Here is a 19,991-nt window from a genome sequence, read left to right as displayed (position 1 = left end):
CTTTCAAGTTTTGGCGAGAAGCTCAACCGGCCCGTTGAGTTGGTCGTGCAACTTTGACGTGAGCGGTTCGCCGAGTTCCTGGGAAAGAAAGCAAACAGCACGCCGTTGTAAAGTGCAGTGAACAAATTCGACTTCGCGGTGTTCTACCTACCCAAAAACTAAAAAATAAGAGGAAGAGTGTACAAAACACATATAGGAACCGTGTGCATTTGTGTCCCCAGAGCTTCGATCGAAAGGCTGTCCCACAGATTTCAATTGTTTTGAGTGCTGAAACGGCGATTTCTTGACAGTCGCACTCCCCTTTGGAGTCCCTTTGGATAACAAGGATAAGCGCAGGGCGCTTTTTGTGCATTTTTTTTGGAAACGTAAGTCAAAGGTCACCGGACCCAATCGTATTGCCAGACAGACAGACAGACACCTGCCCACGCAGGAGTGCGCCGCCACAAGGATGTGCTTCGATGTGTCGATATGGATTTCACTTTTTGATTGTAATCGATCTCATTTAATTGCATAATTTCTGCTTAATTTTCTTTTTCGCTCTGCCTCGTCCCTTCTCCCTTCCGGCTCTCGCCACCATCTGCTGCAATTTACATCAGAGCCCTCTGCTCGCCCTTCCTCTCTGGCAGACATGTGTTAATTACATTTTATTCTATTCCATACACACACCACACGCACACAGTCCCAATCACTGCGATAGAGACAGAGATAGAGAAAGAGTGAGAGAGGGGCACACGCAGCCGCTGGCTGTGTTTTATTTTTGTCCTCTTTTTACTTTCTGCCCAATATTTATGACCTTCTTATGGTTTCGCTATTGAGTCGAAACGTGTTTGACAAACAGACAGACAGACATAGGCAAATGTATAATATAATACATTAATATACACAGACATGCTTCCGTTCGAATGTGCAATTAATAATGGGGATATACAGTGAGAGATCCGTGGAGTGGACACCCACAAATCTAATTGGGTTTCATTTGCCTTCCTTGGCAGGGCATCAAGTGTGGACTGAAAGCTGGACCCGGGACCAGTCAATGTCAAAGCTTCTATCAGCTAGTCGACTTGATAAGGTCCAGACAGTTAGCGTAACCAAATATAAAAGCTTTCCAGTGTTACATTATAAAAACCTAAAAGTGCGGCATGGGACTGAGACTAAATGTAATCGATGGGCGGAAGTACTCACTATTCCGGCTGGCTCATCCATTTATGCGCAATTATTGTCACGGCTCCGCCATATTTTGCGGAAAATCAATGCCCGGCCCACATTCAAAACGACTTTGACCTTAGCGGACTGTCGTTCAAGATCGTATGTTCAAACAGCAAAAAAAAAAAACAAAAATTAGCACGCACGTTTGATGAGTAAAAGTGGAGGGAACAAAAGCAAATCGTTTGAGTGGCAGTGGCCCCTTCTAATATTATTATTATTATTATACAATGCACATACATACATACATAGTTTGTTGTATTATCATTATATTATTACATAATCGTGTGATGACCGTGCCTGGGCAGGCGAGTAAACACATTCGGGAGCTCGGGTATGGAGTGGTTTGCCATGTCAACAGTGTTTTCGTAAAATTGCTTGAAATTGGTCTCGCCCAGGGATTGCCGCACCACGCGAGCATTGAAAGGGCACGGCACACACGGCAAACAGAAGCAACAGGATAATTGAAACTGTCTGTAAACATTGTCAAAAGTTAAACAGAAAATTTACAGAAACAAGGGAAACAGGAAACGAAATCAATTACAGTGAAAGTGATCCGCCAAAGGAAGCTTTCACTGTACTCTGATTTTTATTTTTTCACGGCAATTTGTTGGGCAAGCTTTTATTTCTGATGATAAAATTCTTTTAAGCTCGAGTATTCAAAGGAATATTTAGGAATCCGGTTCTTTAGCTTCTTAGCTTCTTCAATTGCAGAACAAACAAATTTGAAGCCCAAAGGAATGCATATATATGTATATATTTTATAACGGATCGATATTTAGACTCCTTATCGCACTTCCTTTAAATTATTGAAAACCAAAGCGAAAGAGCTTCCGATTATACGAGTACCTTCCTCATAGCCTTAACGATAAAAAAAATCCCTGAGATAAGACGAACGATTTACCTTTTGGCTTTATAAGTAAGACTATATAGATATTGAAAGGTTGAAGTGATTGAGCTCTATAAAATTACTGCCTCAATAAGAGATAAGAGCCGATAAGAGAGGAAAGGTACCTGGATACCTGCCCTAACTCGACTTCTATCTCGATCCGTCTTCCATTTGTTCGTGTCAGTCGCTAAATATCGCACTATATCACTGCCACGCAATCCTAGAAAATGTTACACAGCTTTATATAAGAAGCATTGCATTGATAAGGAAGCATTTCATACTTGCAAAACACATGAAGCAACATATTTTTTCATTCAAAATTTATTATAGTACAGTAATAATAAAAACGGCAGTCGAGTCGAGTGGCTGTTCCGTTCTACCAAGCACAAGGTGACATTGAGGCTTATCTGGGGGTTCGATTTTAGTTTTCCGAATAGTATTTGGAGTGAGTTTTTGATTGATAGTTGGACCGAAATACTAGAACTGGGTGGAATCTTTTTGGTTGTTAATTATATAATCGTGCATTAGCTCTGTACGAAGGAACGAAATTAGCAAATTATATTGATGTTAACAAACGAAATTAAATTAGAGCTGTCGATCGACATCGGATCACGTCCATCATGACTATTTATAGGGTGCCCCCAGGAGTGCACTCCCACTGGGAATGATAAAATGGATGGCCAGACCTCCGATGTGTTAATAAAGAAGTCTTATCATCCGCTCATTATCTGCACCTGTGTCGCCTCATGTGTAGGCAAACAGTCAATACATGTGTCAACAGTGGTTCTAGATAATCTATGGACCCCTGGTGCTCCCACTCCCCATTCCCCCCATAGTGAGTCTCTCGGAGAGGCATGGGGTTCACGTGCGGGCACAGTCCGCCCCGTGGAGGAAAATATATTTATGTTTGGCCAAATATAAAGTGGAAATTTATCAGAGCACATAGTGCCTAATCCCATTTCGCTAAAATCACCCGATCACTCGGTCCAGTTCCAAATGCACTTCAAAGTACATATGTATATATATTTTGGCGACCCACACGAGGCCCACTTTCTGTTTGACGCAGACGAGCCCCCATGATATACTTGAAGAATCGGAGCACAAGAGAGAGAGAGAGAGGTAGACAGACAGAGTACAGACAGGGTCGGCTATTTGAACTTGTTCGGGGCCTGAATCTGAAATGCAAAAAAAAGCGTGTGTTTGCCGTCTGGCCAGCAGCAGCAAAGCCGGTCACTGGCGCACCCCTGTGCCCCCCTTCCCGTCGGTCTACAAAAACCCATATAAATCGTTGATAATGAGCAAAACAAGCTTTTAGCTAAAAGTTAATGGAAAAAGAAAAGCAAAAATAAAAATGTTACGAGGCATGTGCGAACGCACTGGGGATACTCTTTAGATGAACTGCCAGACGTTCCCTTGATTCGTTTTTATTTGGGTTTATTTTTATACTCTATGCTAATTTGTATTCGCCTTATGTGTAAATATATAATACAAATGTTAAACCATTAATGGATTTAAGTGTAAATATCTCGACTGTAATATACCCTGGGATCTTGATACAGAAGTAGAGGAATTTGATTTCAACTAACACTATGACTAGTGGGGAACAGCCACACCCATATACCCCTTAGGTATTGAGTGTATATTAAATATTGACACATGTATTAGCACAATATGTCCACTATAGTACGCAATAGAAAATAAATAGGCACTTTCGATGTATCAATTAGGAAAATTCACGGCACATCATAGTTTGGGAGCTGTTCACCCGATTCTACCCAGACAATCGGGTTAACATATTCAAGATTGTCATTCCAGTTGTTAGAACTCGCTTTGGATTTTGCTCACGTGAGTCAATCCACTTTTTGCTGGGGTTTAGTGCGCCGACAGCTCGTTATTTAAATAGAATAATACTTGGAAATCACACAATCGGCGAACTTTGAGCCGAAGATTAGGCTGCAGCTGGAGCTGGAGCTTGAGCAAACATACAAACATTCGTAGATCAGAAGGAATGAGAACAGTTTGAATTGAAACAATTTTAGGCGAGACCTTCCTTCCCCTGTGGCATGTTGTTTGTTCGCGCATTCGAAAGTAAAGTCGATAACCTTAAGGCATTTTGAAATCGAGCACAACTCGAAATCAGCTTATTAGCAGTTAATTGAAGCACCAAATGCAATCTCTCGATCGTAAAATACAACAGACTGCGAGTATTATATGTGAAAAACATTATTTTCCTCTCGCCCCCGCAGCAACGCTCGGATCATCATGTTCATACCAGTGGCCCAGTCCGCCTTCAAAGCGCTGCGCAGTGCGCAGCCGCGCGTGCGCCTCTACTTCGTCAGCAAGAATGCCTACTCGAGTCAGGTGAGTGGAGGGAGGTCCCCGAGGGTCGCAGGTCACCATGAATCACCGATATTATGTGTCCCCACCAGGTGGAGTACAAGCCCATTCGATCGGTGCTGGTGGCCAATAGAGGGGAGATTGCCATTCGCGTGTTCCGCGCCTGCACAGAGCTGGGCATCAAGTCGGTGGCCGTGTACTCGGAGCAGGACAAGATGCACATGCATCGCCAGAAGGCGGACGAGTCCTACCTGGTCGGCAAGGGTCTGCCCCCGGTGGAGGCCTACCTCAACATTCCAGAGATCATTCGGGTGTGCAAGGAGAACGACGTGGATGCCGTGCATCCCGGCTACGGCTTCCTCTCCGAGCGCAGCGACTTTGCCCAGGCCGTGATCGATGCTGGCCTTCGGTTCATCGGCCCCTCGCCCAAGGTTGTCCAGAACATGGGCGACAAGGTGGCGGCTCGTGTGGCGGCCATCGAGGCCGGTGTGCCCATTGTGCCCGGCACAGATGGTCCCGTAACCACCAAGGAGGAGGCCCTCGAGTTCTGTAAGATGCACGGACTACCAGTCATCTTCAAGGCGGCATACGGCGGCGGCGGACGCGGCATGCGAGTGGTGCGCAAGATGGAGGAGGTCGAGGAGAGTTTCCAGCGCGCCAGCTCAGAGGCCAAGGCAGCCTTCGGAAACGGCGCCATGTTCATTGAGAAGTTCATCGAGCGTCCGCGTCACATCGAGGTCCAGTTGCTGGGCGACAAGGCAGGTAATGTGGTGCACCTGTACGAGCGAGACTGCTCGGTGCAGCGTCGCCACCAGAAGGTTGTGGAAATCGCTCCGGCTCCGCGCCTGCCCATCGAGCTACGTGACAAGATGACAGAAGCTGCCGTGCGGCTGGCTTGTCACGTGGGCTACGAGAACGCAGGCACTGTGGAGTTCCTGTGCGACGAGTCAGGAAACTTCTACTTCATTGAGGTGAACGCCCGCCTTCAGGTGGAGCACACGGTCACAGAGGAGATCACCGGCATCGATCTGGTGCAGTCGCAGATCCGCATTGCCGAGGGAATGACTCTTCCAGAGCTCGGCTACACCCAGGAGAATATTCAGCCCCGCGGCTATGCCATCCAGTGCCGTGTCACAACAGAGGATCCCGCCAACGATTTCCAGCCCAACACGGGACGCCTGGAGGTGTTCCGATCGGGCGAGGGAATGGGCATTCGTCTGGACAGTGCCTCGGCCTACGCCGGCGCCATCATCTCCCCGTACTACGACTCCCTGCTGGTCAAGGTGATCGCGCATGCAGGCGACCTGCAGAGTTCCGCCGCAAAAATGAACCGTGCCTTGCGCGAGTTCCGCATTCGTGGTGTCAAGACGAACATACCCTTCCTTTTGAACGTGCTGGAGAACCAGAAGTTCCTGAACGGCGTCTTGGACACCTACTTCATTGACGAGCATCCGCAGCTCTTCAAGTTCCGTCCCACCCAGAATCGTGCCCAGAAATTACTCAACTACTTGGGCGAAGTGCTGGTCAACGGTCCACAGACCCCACTGGCCACCACCCTGAAGCCCGCCGAGGTCAGTCCTCATGTGCCCGCCATTCCACTGGGTAAGTTCTAGCCTGATCTGTCCTAGGAGACCCTTGGGTCCATTGCATGTGCTTTATACGGGTTCACGCTTGCTTTTGTGGCTACCAAAGGGAATCAAAGTCTGAAGGAGGCGCTTCTATGCGATGCATTTAATGCAAAATAAATGCAACATGTACAAGTCCCTCAATTGATCTTCAATTTCAATGAAAGGAAAGTTACTTCGAATTGATTCAATTAAAAGGCATGCACGGTGGATTTTGTTTCTTTTACGTATCGCTTCTCCCACTATATGCTTTAATCGAACTTTATGCTTTTACTCTTTCAAAATACTGCACTGCAATTTTTGTGTTACATCTGTTATTAATCTACCAAATATTGAATCGTACGCAATGCAATCGTAATCGCAATCCAAACAATTGGGGGAAAAAAACAACCAACAAATATCACACACCTCCAATATCTCAACAACAATGATTCAATACGCACAACAAAAAACACGATATGATATGCCCCACACGTCCATAAACGAAACGTTCTCATGATCCTCCTCATACACCAACCCAACCGAAGACTTGTCGCCGGAGGCACTAGGACGTGAAGAGCGTGGCGAGGCCAAAGGTATGTCTATGCTGATGTTACCCTTAAATATACGGAACATCCAAAATTCATCATGGCAGTGGGTTTTCATCAGAAAGTATTCAAGCTGTTGGTATTGTTATTCTATCATAGTATCACATTAAATGTTTGGGCTTCATAGCTTTATGTTTTCTTTTTTTTCGCATCCAGTTAATTGTTTTATTATCGCTTCTGGGATAATATATGTATTCCATTCACAACACATTAAGTAGAAAAGTAATTTCTGAAATATATTAATGAATACCAGTTGCTTTATTTTAAAAGCTTAAATACAAATTTAAATTCGATTTAAATACATTTTTTTGTGGTTCAGCTAAAGATGTAATTGTTATGGAAACATTGTTTGTCTGAGCTTGTTCCAAAATTTAATTTAATCGCTCTTTTCTGTAGCCTTGATCTAAAGCCATCGAAATATTTAAACATATTAATACTCACATCTCGGTGAAGGGAATATGCGACCATATCGTTTTGGAAGTGTGATCCTTTGACTAATGTTTTGAGTCTCTTGCACAGTTACGGAGCCACCTTGCGGTCTACGCGATATTCTGGTACGCCAGGGTCCCGAGGCCTTTGCCAAGGAGGTTCGCTCCCGCAAGAACCTGATGCTGATGGACACCACCTTCCGCGATGCCCACCAATCGCTGCTGGCCACGCGTGTACGCTCGCACGATCTCCTGAAGATCTCGCCCTATGTGGCCCATAAGTTCAACAATCTCTATGCGCTGGAGAACTGGGGTGGCGCCACCTTCGATGTGGCCCTGCGCTTCCTGCACGAGTGCCCCTGGGAGCGTTTGGAGGAGATGCGCAAGCGCATCCCGAACATTCCATTCCAGATGCTGTTGCGCGGAGCCAATGCCGTTGGCTACACCAGCTATCCGGACAACGTGGTTTACAAGTTCTGTGAACTGGCGGTAAGGATCTGAATCCTCCCTCATTCATATGTGCCTAATTCCTCTGTGTCTGTCGCGCAGGTTCAAACCGGCATGGACATCTTCAGAGTGTTCGACTCCCTCAACTATCTGCCCAACTTGATCCTAGGCATGGAGGCGGCCGGCAAGGCTGGCGGAGTGGTCGAGGCAGCCATCTCCTACACCGGCGATGTGAGCGATCCCAAGCGCACCAAGTACGATCTCAAGTACTACACCAATCTGGCCGACGAGCTCGTCAAGGCTGGCACCCATGTGCTCTGCATCAAGGATATGGCGGGTCTTCTGAAGCCCGAGGCAGCTACGTAAGTCGAGGAAACTGCCCGAGACTTGTGTAAACCCACAGCACTTCTGACGTCTTTCCATTGCAGACTGCTCATCACCGCCATTCGTGACAAGCATCCCGATATTCCAATCCACATCCACACCCACGACACCTCCGGAGCTGGAGTGGCGTCTATGCTGGCCTGTGCGCAGGCTGGCGCTGATGTGGTTGATGTGGCCGTTGACTCGATGAGCGGCATGACCTCTCAGCCGAGCATGGGAGCAGTGGTTGCCTCGCTGCAGGGCACGCCTCTGGACACAGGGGTGGATCTGCGCGTTGTGTCGGAGTACTCGGCATACTGGGAGCAGACCCGCACCCTGTACGCTCCCTTTGAGTGCACCACGACCATGCGGTCGGGCAATGCCGATGTGTACCTGAACGAGATCCCCGGCGGTCAGTACACTAACCTGCAATTCCAGGCCTTCTCTCTGGGTCTGGGTGACTTCTTCGAGGATGTGAAGAAGGCGTACCGCGAGGCAAATTTGCTATTGGGTGACATTATCAAGGTCACTCCCTCCTCCAAGGTGGTGGGTGACTTGGCCCAGTTTATGGTTCAGAACAACCTCACTGCCGATCAGGTGCTGGAGAAGGCTGAGGAGCTTTCGTTCCCCAAGTCCGTGGTGGAGTTCTTGCAGGGACACATTGGCATCCCCCATGGTGGATTCCCCGAACCGCTGCGCTCCCGCGTTCTCAAGGATATGCCACGCATCGAGGGACGTCCGGGCGCCGCGCTTGAACCTCTGGACTTTGACAAGCTGAAGCAGGATTTGAAGGAATCTCATCCCAATATCACCGACCGCGACGTCATGTCGTCGGCCCTCTATCCCCAGGTGACCAACGAGTACCTGTTCTTCCGCGAGAAGTTCGGACCCGTCGACAAACTGGACACGCGCATCTTCCTCACCGGACCCAAGGTGGGCGAGGAGTTCGAGGTGACGCTGGAGCGCGGCAAGACGTTGAGTCTGAAGGCCATGGCCATGGCCGCCGATCTCAAGCCCAATGGAGATCGCGAGGTCTTCTTCGAGATGAACGGCCAACTGCGCACAGTTCACATTCTCGACAAGGAGGCTGTCAAGGTGAGTGAAGACTCCAATTTACGATGGAAAATTACTAACACTTCTCTAATTTCTGTGAATGCTCCCTTCAGGAAATCCACGTTCATCCCAAGGCCAACAAGGCGGTCAAGAGCGAGGTGGGAGCCCCCATGCCCGGTACTGTCATTGACATTCGCGTCGCTGTCGGCGATAAGGTGGAGAAGGGTCAACCCCTGGTTGTACTCTCGGCCATGAAGATGGAGATGGTAGTCCAGGCACCACAGGCGGGCGTTGTCAAGAAACTGGAGATCGCAAACGGCATGAAACTCGAGGGCGATGATCTGCTCATGATCATCGAGTAAACACCTCATCCCGCCCAAGCTTTAGGGCTTACAATGTCCATTGTCCATGCTGCCAGCGCACACCTATTGTAACATTAAGTCGAACAGTGATAATCCTAGGGATTCTCGTCAGTTGCCACCAAACCACCTATAGCCCTGACTGTGCATCTACTTTTTATATATGTATCTGTATCTGTAGCTGAGACTAGTTAGGGAGCACAGGGGCTCGCTGTGTGTGTTCTATGTATATTTATGATAGTTCTTGGAACCATCACGACCGTCATGTTTTGATACCCCGCCACACACACTTTTAAGTACCGTTAAAATTAAACTTGTACGATTTTTGAATTTAAGATTTGCGAAAACTGTCAAATTTCACCTCCTCCAATACATACGTAAGTGGTTATAAATGTCAATATCTATATTGAAATAAATGTTAAACAAATATGATTTGTTTGGGTCTCGTTCGTGTAAATATTGCTACTGCAACGGTTGCTTATAATTAATTAAACATAACTGATTACCAACTAACTTATGGCTACGGTGTTTCAGTATGCAATTTAAAGAACATCATACGAAATTCTCTAGAATCTCACAACAGATTGCAGAGAAGGAAGAATAGGACTCCGCCTGAATAAAAAGGGTTTATACTACAATTTCCATCTTACTACACGCTCTACATGCACTTTACAATAAATTCCAGAAAAGCCAGCTCCTTGTTCATTTCAGTGATCCTTTTGAAATGCCTCTGTACGTAGGGAGTAAGAACCTCTACCATGTTGCTGTTGTTGTAGAAGCGTGCTTTAGGATCCAGCAGAGCATCTCCAATTAAGTGCTTAAGGATTACATTGCCAGCGTGGGAGTTTCGCGAGTTTGTGGTCCAGGCCTTAACGTGCTGTAGCAGCGCCACGCGCTGGTCCACATTTAGTTGATCCACCAGCTGACGGAGGCCGGCTTCATCACGCTCTCGCACAAAGTGGATTATTATGTCGAAGGTTGTTTTAGGTTTGTTCAAGTTCAGCGCCAGAACAAAGGCCTTATGCAGCTGCTTCTGCGCATGGAGGAGGGAGTGCAGGGTCTGCTCCTGCTCCAGGGTCTCCTGACGCTTATCGAGAGCCTCGTTGCGCGTGGCCTGCGTTACATCGCCAAAGCGTATCAGCTTGGAGTCTGCTCCCCCTGTGTAGAAGAAGCGATTACTTCTACCAGAGACCGCTAAGGCCCAGACACGATCGCTATGCTCGTCGAGGGACTGGAGGCAAGTATTGGTCTTGATGTTCCACAGCTTGAGGAGGCCATCCGAGGCGGCAGAGATGATAAACTTTCCGTGGTCCAGGAACTCTGCTCTTAGAATTGTACACTCCTGATCAAAGCGTTTAATGCAAGTAAAATTACTGATCGACCAGAGGCGGAGCGTGCAGTCGGAGGACGACGTGAGCACAACCTGATCGACTGGAGAGAAGCGCACACTCCACACACCGCGGGTGTGGCCACGTAGCACTCCCAGCAACGAATTGGAGTCTGCCATCCAAAGCTTGGCCGTCTTGTCCTGCGAGGCGGTAGCCAAGATTTTGTTGTTCACTGCATAGGCAACACAATTGACCTCCTTGTCATGGGCCAGCGCTGAATATCGCAGGTTGAATGTGTAAGAGTTGCGCTCCTGCTTATCCCTGGTCAAGTTCCAGACTTTCATGCTCCCGTCTTGGCACACAGAGGCAAAACCCGTGGCTCCATTGTGCGTCATAGCCACACATCCGATTGTTGAGGTATGGCAGTTAGTTTGCTGCGTTAGACCTTCCAATGAGCAGGCCTTCTCATGCTCGAGCTTCCACAGTCGAATGCTACAATCTTTGCCCACAGAAATGAGAAGGTTGTGAGAGGCCGCCAAAGCCATGACTGTGTCGGAATGTCCGACAATCAGTTTGCAGTTCATATCGTTCTCCGTATCGTATAGTTTAAAGTGTTTGCTGTTAGTGGCCACTGCCAAGTAGCGGTCGTTGTCTCCCAAGAAGCACATATCCAGAATCTCATCGTTGTAGCCGACCAAGTGCTTAATGGGTTCAATACTGGAGCCATTATAGACGATTATATTCTGTTCTGTGGTGACCAAAGCCAATTGTTTGAGGTCGCTGCAATGTAGCAGACGACTGATTTGAAAGTCCGACTGTGTCAAAAGGTTCTTTATCTTCCAGGATTCGGCATCCACCTGCTGCAGATTTCCTGTTCCGCTGGCCACAATTATCTCCCGGCCCTCGTTTGTGTATACGACTCCCTCCAGCTCATCAAACAGTGGCAGTACTTTCAACTGCTTGCTTTCCACCTGATCTTTTAGCTTCCAAACAATCAAAACCTTATCTCGGCTCACAGTAGCTAGCTCATTGCAGTCTGCTTCGTTGCTCTTGAAGCTCAGGCCGGTCACCTGCGAAAGATGGCCTCGCATTTTGTGTAGCAGCGTCTTCGACTGATAATTCCAGCAGTAAATCGTGTTATCCGAACCCGCAGCATAGATCTCACGTCGCAAGACATTGGGATGGAAGCGCAGGAGCCAGCATGGACCAGGAAAGTCTTTCAGAGCACACAGGCAGCTGTTGTTGTCGAAATCCCACAGTCTCAATGTTGCATCCGCTCCACCGCTTGTGCATACAAGCCTTCCGCAGGGACTAAACTCGATTTTGATGACTGGCCCTTTGTGTTGGGCCTTCCACAGCTTTACAAGCTTACAGGTGGTCAGTAGCCAAAGGCGCAACAGTCCACTGCGATGGGCAGTTACCAAGTGCTCGTGCGACAGGGCAAAGCAGGTGATCGCATCCTCCTCCACGTCGATGTCTTCCAAGTTGGCCGGCTTTTTGTTCTCTGCAGGCGTCGAGCCAACCCCGAAGCTCTGCAAGATTTGCGAGGTCTTGACGTCGACTTGGTTGACACTGACACCGTTCAGGCAATAGAAGTGCTGGCCATCCGAGCTCCACGCAATGTCGCCGCCGCCATAGAAGTTTGTGTACTGGGCCTCCGCCGCGTAGCTAACCCAAACATTAATCGGTTATTTTTGTATACATTTATTTAAATATTCTCTCACCTTTTTTCACAAATATTCGCCAACATGTTTCTCGTTGTTTATAAATAAAACCGCGTGCGCGCTGAATGCTAGGCAAAAGTAGAGCAGGAGACCAAAACATCGCTGAAACATCGATATTTTTTCAATTTTTTGCTTGAGACACTAACCATACAGTATACTGTATGGTTAGTGCTTGAGATAAGCCCATTATGGGTATGAAATGAATATAATAAAAATTGTTTGTTAAAAACCGAGTAAAATGATTTCAGAAAGATTATTTTGGTAAAAAAACAACTTTGTAATATTTCTTAAAACTAAAAAAAATGATTTGTAATTATGAACGCTTTTAAAGTTTATCTAATGTAATCTAAAAACATCGATGCCTGCAGTGTATACCGATGAAATCGATGTTTCTCCTCTCTAGGCAAAAGGCGTCAAATCATTCTCCAAGTTTCATTAAAACAAATTTTTCGCGAAATAAACATTTACAATTTAAATCACAGCCATGAGTACAATTGGAACTGGTGTAAGTAGAAGATAATAATGTTTGAGACTGGGCGGTTCCTATTTGTACGCATTTGTATTGCAGTATGACTTGTCGGCATCGCAGTTTTCGCCGGACGGTCGCGTTTTCCAAATCGACTATGCTTCCAAAGCCGTGGAGAAAAGTGGCACAGTTATTGGAATTCGTGGCAAGGACTGCGTTATTCTTGCCGTTGAGAAAATAATAACCAGCAAATTATATGAGCCCGACGCCGCGGGACGCATTTTCATTGTTGAAAAGAACATTGGCATGGCCGTGGCTGGGCTGGTGGCCGACGGCAACTATGTGGCTGATATTGCCCGCCAGGAGGCAGCAAATTACCGTCAGCAGTTTGAGCAAGTGATTCCTTTGAAGCACCTGTGCGACCGCGTGTCGGCCTACGTCCATGCCTATACTTTGTACAGCGCAGTCCGCCCCTTTGGACTGTCTATTATCCTGGCCTCGTGGGATGAAAATGATGGACCCCAACTCTACAAAATTGAGCCATCAGGCTCGTACTTTGGGTACTTTGCCTGCGCCAGTGGAAAGGCCAAGCAACAGGCCAAGACTGAGATGGAAAAGTCCCGATTTGTCGATTTGAACACTGAGGAACTAGTTAAAAAGGCTGGTGAAATGTAAGTACTTGTTAGTTTGCTTCAACGTTTAGCTCAATATTGACTGCTCTTGAAATTTCAGAATTTACCGCGTTCATGATGAGCTGAAGGACAAGGAATTCCGTTTCGAAATGGGTATCGTGGGCAGTGAAACCCAGGGTATTTATCAAATCAATCCCGCGGTATTGACTGAGTTAGCCAGAAAAGCCGGAGAAAATGCTAATAAGGAAGATGACAGCGGTGATGAGGCGAATTAATTTTTGTATGGCAGTGAATCTAATTCTGGTCCCAAAAATGTAACATTAATATATTTTCTATTCGCCTAATGAATACATATATGTGGGTTAAAACGAGCCTTTTTGTAAAATAGTTTCAGTGTAGTTTAGTTTTTCCTCTTTAGGTAACTCACCTTGCAACCTACTTAGAGATGCACTTTTTGTATCGATAGGCTGTATCCATTAAAAAGCGATAACGTTACCTATCGTCTGGTTTCTGGCGCGAAATATTATCTCCCATCTCTAATTTTACGACCAACCTGAAAAGATAAACAATCAAATTTAAAACATTATCTCTAATTGCAAAATGACTACACTAATTGAACAGTTGATCGCAAAGATGGGCTTGCGGGAAGAGCCTAATGTGTTGGAGTGAGCTACACTTACAATAAATTTTGAATGAATATTTAAAGAGTCCTTTTCAGGAAAACCACAGAGCTGGTTCGTTTACTGGAGCTGCGGTCGACAAATGTGCCACTGCAAATAAACGAGTATGGGAAAATCGTCCTGTGCGCTGATCTAGCTTCGTGTCTGCTGGGCATTGGGTTTGACAAGGAGCAGGCATTAAAGCTGTCTGGCCTGCGGAAGAGCCATTACCTTAACAACAAGCGTATGTTTGAGAAGCTACTGGATCTGAATAAATTGGTCAGCGTAAACGATATATGTGTGCAGCTAAGCCTCAACGAGGTGACTCGCAAAGCCGAGGAGTTGATGAATCTCTTCAAAGGTTTGGTTTCTGCTGAAGACACCGACATTGACACTGCTCACCCACAATACGCCGCTATGGCCGTTTTCCTTGCCTGCCGCCTGCTAAAGAAGAAGGTTTCAAAGCCAAAACTTATGCCCTTCAGCAACCTGCGCCCAACCCAATGGCAACAGCTCGAACAGCAGTGGGAGCGAATGATAACCAAGCATTACAAGGAGAACAAAGTGGTCTCCCCAGGTGATCTGGATGAAAAGCTTAAACCAAGCCAGCAGGAGAATCTCACGAACGGGTCGAAGAAGTCCCTGAAGCCCGAGATCGAAGACTATGAGAAATGGAAATCTAGAATGCTGGCAATGGCTCAAGCAAAGCTGAGAGAAATGGAGGCCCCAAATGACCATCCAGTAGAGGTATAGAGGAAGCAAATGCCTTCATCGATGAGATTATACTTCCTAGTGAACTTGTTGTACCCATTTGAAAACCAGTTGTATCTGTTAGTAAAGTTAGTTTATAATATATTTCTTTCAATTTAGTTTTAATTATAGAAATTATAATTTATAAACAAAATTGTCAAGTGTTTAGTACACATTTTAAAATTAAGAAATTTTTGAAAGTTTTTGATCTGTTAGTTTATCTGAACTTATTCGACTTGTTTTGACAGTTGATTGCAAACTATGACTAGTCTAGGCATACTTATTTTTTTTGTTCTCCATGTGTGCAATTATCAATTCGCCAACGTCGATTAGATTACCATTGGTATGGTGTGCTGAAATAAAATGGACTCTTATAATTGAATGTTACATGAAATTACGAATATCGACGCACAATTATAGATGATTGGCTCCACTAAGTTGCGTGTCTCAGGCCAAGTTTGCAAAAGATCTTTTAAATGCTTGTAGAACTTCAACCAGATCTCACGTTTCATTTCATGCATTTGCCAGGTTGCCGAAAGATGCGACTGCATCGAATCGAAGAAGGATAACATTGGTGTGGCACCCTCGATAGCAAAGTAATAGATTTTTCCATCGATCTTGCGTTTCAGTTTGTAGACAGCATGTTTATAAGGACGATCGACACCAGCCCGTTTTATGTGTACTGTTTCCAATGGCTAAAGGAAATACAAAAGTATACTATGTGTTGGCCAATTCAAGATATCTGTTCATAATACTTCGACTTTCTCCAGTAAATCGCTTTCGATGATGCCATTTACAAACATTTCGTCTGGAATGAGAATGATCAGTCGGTGCAGTCCAAACGTGATGTTATGTGTTTCCTGCGAGGGAATATCTCAATAATAGTTTTGAATTAATTTATAAACAGAGTGCATTACTTCATAGACTGCCATGCGGTGTTGAAGGCCTTCGCCCTGTCGTTCGGGCAGCGAAAGGTTCAAATAGCCGTGAAAGTAATTCGACGCCATTCCCGAAGCATAATCGAGTCCATGTGGTTCCCTTATCCAGTGGGAATAGGATAGTGTACTGCCTCCAAGACTGCTGAATAGCAGCCAGTACAGCGGCATTTGGGCCAAGTACATGGCCGTGGGCATTAGCGATTTGTAATTTCCCGTTGCAGCAAATCGAATGAATCCTAGGACAACGAAGCCCAGAAATATGAAGGTGCTGCTTTTATTGTATATAAACGATCGTCTCAGTATAACCCACAGACGATCCTCTGGCAAATAGTAGCGCGAGAACTGAAAATACTCAATTACGCTGAGAGCCAGGCGCCGAATGAGCTCCGCCAGGAATACCACACCGATAATGCGTACGGAAGTGTCTGTATAATTCCAATTGTTCGTTTAGTGCATTAAATGATTTCATTTTACTCACCTAGGTAACCGCCAAACATTTCCAAAGCTCGAGACTTCTTATCTCTCATTACTCGTATCCGCGCAGACCGTTCTTCTGGTGGTGCCATGGCTTTTGACCATGGAAATATACCAAAAATATACCATATAATCTTCGTTTTTGAAATTCTGTCGAATATTACTAGCGATATATCGATATATATATATATCTAGAGAGAACCACTAACTATACAGTATATAGACGTGCCAGTTCATACAACGTCACACACTGGCTAGCGCGTTGCGTACCCCAGAGTGACGTCATCATGAGAGAGAGAGCGCAGAGAGAACATCTTTGCATGTGTTAGTACACACGCAATATGTTTCGACAAAAATATGTGACGGGAATCTGCAAAGCAAAAATTTAGATGCCGGTCGCACATGGACAATACCCATAAATTTTCTAATGTATAATATTATATATTTATAATATTTTATATTTTGTGGTATAAATCAAACAAATAACAGCTTTTATTTCATTTCCCGCGCCCTAGTTTACCATACCCCCACCCCCTGCCCATTCTTCATTTATTTTGTGGCGGTAGGTCAGCCCATCAAAAGACCCAAAACAAGAACCAAAACACACACACGCAAAGTACGTGAGAATGCATGTGCACCCATACACTAAAACATGCTGGTGGCAAAACAGAACCAGACCGAGAGAGTTCAAAAAATCTGAAAAAGCATACAATTTCATATTTTTGAGGGAAACATGCATAGATGTTCTCTCTCTTCGCTCTCTCTCACATGATGACGTCACTCTGGGGTATTGATCGCGCAAGCCAGTGTGTGGCACTTTCGTTGTATGAACTGGCACATCTATATACTGTATGGTTAGTGATTGTGTCTAAAGCAAGGTTTAAGCAAAAAAAGTCAACGAAAAAATAGTGCCAGAGTGTGGAATGTCACGTTATTTCTTACTTGTAGCTTGTCAACCGGAGTATGGCATTTGTATAAACTATTTCGTTAATTTAATATGAAGACAAACAAAATAAATAAAATATATGTATATGCAGTGGTTGCATGGATGAAAAATTGTACATTACTTTTTGATTTGCCGACACGGAAACACTCCGTACTTCGTTTTCCATCCCACCATATTCACTTCATTGTCTGACACAACCACCTGCCGAATTCCAGGGACTTCCCCGAATTTTGTACCACTTTATATTTCCGTCAAATCATCTCCCAATTTAATTTAAAACATATGTACATATTCATGCTGTCGGATTTATTTGCGGTGCTGTATGTAGGTACGTGCGAATGTTCAGAGAACAGATAACGTATGTGTATAAAAAATGTGTGTACATACATATGTATGAAAGTATAAGTGAAGCCCATTCATTTTGATTTATTTACTTGTTTTTTTTTTGCTACTAGATCTCGGCGCGTGTTAACAATATAATCCCGAGCCCCACCTCTTTTTACATGCCAGAATTTACCGGTACGCGACTTTAGAGCACTGTGCGGCGTCTTCGTAGCGGGTTTTTTAATATATTTTAAAAAGGTTTTTGGTAATTTGAAGAAATATTTCAAGGATTCGATTCTATTCTATATATACATATATATATAAATATATATTCACCTTATAATATTTATATTCTCTATGTCACTTCTAAGAACAAAAGCACCATGCACCTCGGGGGTAAGAACTGAATTAATTCTTTATTCTAGTTTACCTGGTAAGGTAAGCTTGGGGTGTCGTGTGGATCGTGAAAGATGGATCGAGCATCGCTGTTTTTCTGCCGATGTTTACTGATGTTTTCCGATGTTTTTGCTGCTACCGATGTTGAGTGATGCATCGATGTTTTGCAAAACATCGGTAGTTTAATTTCATATCTTTGCGTATTTGTCTTCTGTAAGCAGCAACACAGCAATACCAAAGTAAGTAAACATATTTGACTTAAAATAAATCAAATTTACTATAGATGGTATACATTTGTTTAAATATGAAACTGCGAACGCCGTTACCATCATTCGAAGGCAACCCGTTGTGTGTGCGGGAAGGGTACTGTTCAGTCACAGACATATACCTTATTAATATTACAGAATAGACAGTACAATCTCATACACAAATAATCATAAATACAATTGTCCATGTCACTTCATGTCAATGAATATGACGACACGAAAATTACATTAACAACTAAGAATAGACAATTGCACTTGTAAACTCGAACCCACCAAAAAGGGTGAAGCAATAAACTATTCACTCTATTGCTGCCAAGTACCTAAGTAAATGCACTGAAATGTAACCCCCGCACAGAGTAAGTGTACCCTATCTAAAAATACACTCATTTCCTTCGTTCCTTCGCATACAATAAGAGTACCACTGCTAGCTATATAAGGAGATCCATTTGTTCAATAAAACTCAGTATTAGAAACAGTACCACAACTGCATGTCACTAATTTTCCCATTGCAATCATCAGAGGCTGTCGCCGTCTCTTCAGATCCTGATTTCGCGGTCATACATCGATTCTGTTCTTCTTCTTCATTTTTCTGTCATTTTGACGTCGTTTTTTAAAAATACCAGAAAATACCGAAAATTACTCGAAATAATCCTCGATTTTGATATTCCGTGGAATATTACTAGCAAGATTGATCTCTCAGCCGTTCCCACATAATTTTATCCGATTAGTGAATCAATTTCCTTGATTGGCTTAATTAGGTCAATTTTGACCTCAAAATATACCGAAAAGTACCAACAAAAAACAATTGCAGCTCTGGTCACGTTAATCAGATGTTTCTGGCAGTGCTGGTAAACCTACCCAACTTAGCCGTTTTCCATTACTGCAGAAATTCGTCAGTATTTACGGTATATTTTGATATATTTTATTCCAGAAGTCTCTTATTTGTAAACAAAGCAAGCATTTGACCTTTATTCGCTTTATTTAAAAAACAAGAGTTGTATTTGTATTTGTTTGTGTGTGATTAAATCTAAACGAACAGATGTGAAAAAAATTCAACTCTAGCCAACCAAAAATTAAGATCTCTGTTTTTGTGCATCGTCAGGATATGTTGCACTTTGCCTTCTAGCCTCCTACTCGTGATTTACCGTTGCCGAAAATATGGAATCTCAAGCGTCCAAGACGGGCGACTTTTTCTACGGCTGGGATCTATTGTTCAAGACCATCCGGGCTGATGTCAACAAGAAGGCCGACGTGCTGATGGCACTGGTGCACTTTCTGCTGACCAAGCACTATAAGTTTCGCTGCGTGGGAATTGGCGATGATGTGAGTATTATCCACCATGTCGAATGCGATGCTTGAATAATGCTTTCGTTTCCTTTAGAAAACACTGTCGGAGGAGGAGGTGGGAAGTGAGCTGCTTCCAGACAACTGGAACGACGATGACACCAAGTACTCGCTCCGCTATGAGCACGAAAAGGTGCTCTATCTGCTTATTGCTCACATAAGCGAAGAGGACTTGCTTATCAATTTATTGGACATCAATACCAAGAAGGTATCCAATATTTGCATCGATCCCGAAAACCTGGTGGCCGCCGTTAACGGAAACATTACCACACTGGTGCCAACTGCTTCGGAGGTTGTCGACCGTCTCCGCAAGGAGCTGTTGGACCCGGTGTTCAATGGAAATTCGCGCGAAGTGACCACTCAGACCATCACAGAGACACAACGATCCAGTGCACCGGATCCACTGCGCATAGGGCCACCAAGACATGGCGGGTAAGGCAGTAGCAGATAGCT

General features: G+C 44.9%; 6 protein-coding genes across 8 annotated transcripts in view; 4 read left to right on the top strand and 2 right to left on the bottom strand.

The window, feature by feature from the left end:
• Positions 1–12: 12 nt before the first annotated feature.
• On the top strand, positions 13–9,723 carry PCB (Pyruvate carboxylase). 3 transcript variants are annotated; one of them, XM_001361793.5, is made up of 8 exons: positions 13–365; positions 4,339–4,453; positions 4,522–6,031; positions 6,582–6,629; positions 7,161–7,558; positions 7,619–7,878; positions 7,945–8,974; positions 9,046–9,723. In XM_001361793.5, the coding sequence occupies exons 2-8, from the start codon at positions 4,355–4,357 to the stop codon at positions 9,292–9,294; spliced, it is 3,594 nt and encodes a 1,197-aa protein (XP_001361830.2). In that variant the 5' UTR covers positions 13–365; positions 4,339–4,354; the 3' UTR covers positions 9,295–9,723. The 3 variants fall into 3 exon arrangements, with proteins under 3 accessions (XP_001361830.2, XP_004444508.2, XP_015040647.2); XM_015185161.2 differs by lacking the exon at positions 13–365 and adding an exon at positions 3,806–3,937; XM_004444451.3 differs by lacking the exon at positions 6,582–6,629 and having other exon boundaries at positions 14–365.
• LOC4805428 (transducin beta-like protein 3) lies at positions 9,677–13,965 on the bottom strand. The gene is made up of 3 exons (XM_001361792.4): positions 13,869–13,965; positions 12,344–12,445; positions 9,677–12,287 (listed from the first exon to the last, which is right to left on the bottom strand). The coding sequence occupies exons 2-3, from the start codon at positions 12,367–12,369 to the stop codon at positions 9,950–9,952; spliced, it is 2,364 nt and encodes a 787-aa protein (XP_001361829.2). The 5' UTR covers positions 12,370–12,445; positions 13,869–13,965; the 3' UTR covers positions 9,677–9,949.
• Positions 12,700–13,813, top strand: Prosalpha7 (proteasome alpha7 subunit). Its single transcript, XM_002138882.3, has 3 exons — positions 12,700–12,848; positions 12,912–13,480; positions 13,542–13,813. The coding sequence occupies exons 1-3, from the start codon at positions 12,828–12,830 to the stop codon at positions 13,714–13,716; spliced, it is 765 nt and encodes a 254-aa protein (XP_002138918.1). The 5' UTR covers positions 12,700–12,827; the 3' UTR covers positions 13,717–13,813.
• Positions 13,966–13,989: 24 nt separating the features above from the next.
• On the top strand, positions 13,990–14,965 carry Orc6 (Origin recognition complex subunit 6). The gene is made up of 2 exons (XM_002138881.3): positions 13,990–14,106; positions 14,160–14,965. The coding sequence occupies exons 1-2, from the start codon at positions 14,042–14,044 to the stop codon at positions 14,851–14,853; spliced, it is 759 nt and encodes a 252-aa protein (XP_002138917.1). The 5' UTR covers positions 13,990–14,041; the 3' UTR covers positions 14,854–14,965.
• Positions 14,966–15,074: 109 nt separating this feature from the next.
• Positions 15,075–17,994, bottom strand: Sting (transmembrane protein sting). Its single transcript, XM_001361789.5, has 6 exons — positions 17,869–17,994; positions 16,267–16,356; positions 15,768–16,213; positions 15,606–15,710; positions 15,263–15,545; positions 15,075–15,203 (listed from the first exon to the last, which is right to left on the bottom strand). The coding sequence occupies exons 2-6, from the start codon at positions 16,352–16,354 to the stop codon at positions 15,121–15,123; spliced, it is 1,005 nt and encodes a 334-aa protein (XP_001361826.4). The 5' UTR covers positions 16,355–16,356; positions 17,869–17,994; the 3' UTR covers positions 15,075–15,120.
• A 93-nt stretch (positions 17,995–18,087) lies between these two features.
• PI31 (Proteasome inhibitor 31 kDa) overlaps positions 18,088–19,991 on the top strand; it is a 2,370-nt gene continuing 466 nt past the window's right edge. Inside the window, exons 1-3 of the mRNA XM_015185159.2 lie at positions 18,088–18,167; positions 19,297–19,517; positions 19,576–19,970. Of these exons, the coding sequence (XP_015040645.1) occupies positions 19,353–19,517; positions 19,576–19,970 (560 nt within the window). The 5' untranslated portion in view covers positions 18,088–18,167; positions 19,297–19,352. The remainder of the gene's footprint in view (positions 18,168–19,296; positions 19,518–19,575; positions 19,971–19,991) is intronic.

The sequence above is a fragment of the Drosophila pseudoobscura genome, chromosome 3 (genome assembly GCF_009870125.1).
Source record: "Drosophila pseudoobscura strain MV-25-SWS-2005 chromosome 3, UCI_Dpse_MV25, whole genome shotgun sequence".
Taxonomy (NCBI): Eukaryota; Metazoa; Arthropoda; class Insecta; order Diptera; family Drosophilidae; genus Drosophila; species Drosophila pseudoobscura.
This window is presented reverse-complemented; position numbering and strand designations above follow the sequence as displayed.

Excerpts from the sequence above, each read along its gene's own strand:
- Prosalpha7 (XM_002138882.3), top strand. The coding sequence starts at position 12,828 with ATGAGTACAATTGGAACTGGT. Across the intron at positions 12,849-12,911 it reads TGAGTACAATTGGAACTGGT|TATGACTTGTCGGCATCGCA; the intron begins GTAAGTAGAAGA and ends TTTGTATTGCAG. Across the intron at positions 13,481-13,541 it reads GTTAAAAAGGCTGGTGAAAT|AATTTACCGCGTTCATGATG; the intron begins GTAAGTACTTGT and ends TTGAAATTTCAG.
- LOC4805428 (XM_001361792.4), bottom strand. The coding sequence starts at position 12,369 with ATGTTGGCGAATATTTGTGAAAAAAG. Across the intron at positions 12,288-12,343 it reads GCGAATATTTGTGAAAAAAG|CTACGCGGCGGAGGCCCAGT; the intron begins GTGAGAGAATAT and ends TGTTTGGGTTAG.
- Sting (XM_001361789.5), bottom strand. The coding sequence starts at position 16,354 with ATGGCACCACCAGAAGAACGGTCTGCGCGGATACGAGTAATGAGAGAT. Across the intron at positions 15,711-15,767 it reads ACCGCATGGCAGTCTATGAA|GAAACACATAACATCACGTT; the intron begins GTAATGCACTCT and ends ATTCCCTCGCAG. Across the intron at positions 15,546-15,605 it reads ATTTACTGGAGAAAGTCGAA|CCATTGGAAACAGTACACAT; the intron begins GTATTATGAACA and ends TATTTCCTTTAG.
- PCB (XM_001361793.5), top strand. The coding sequence starts at position 4,355 with ATGTTCATACCAGTGGCCCAGTCCGCCTTCAAAGCGCTGCGCAGTGCG. Across the intron at positions 6,630-7,160 it reads AGAGCGTGGCGAGGCCAAAG|TTACGGAGCCACCTTGCGGT; the intron begins GTATGTCTATGC and ends TCTCTTGCACAG. Across the intron at positions 8,975-9,045 it reads TCGACAAGGAGGCTGTCAAG|GAAATCCACGTTCATCCCAA; the intron begins GTGAGTGAAGAC and ends TGCTCCCTTCAG.
- Orc6 (XM_002138881.3), top strand. The coding sequence starts at position 14,042 with ATGACTACACTAATTGAACAGTTGATCGCAAAGATGGGCTTGCGGGAA. Across the intron at positions 14,107-14,159 it reads GAAGAGCCTAATGTGTTGGA|GAAAACCACAGAGCTGGTTC; the intron begins GTGAGCTACACT and ends AGTCCTTTTCAG.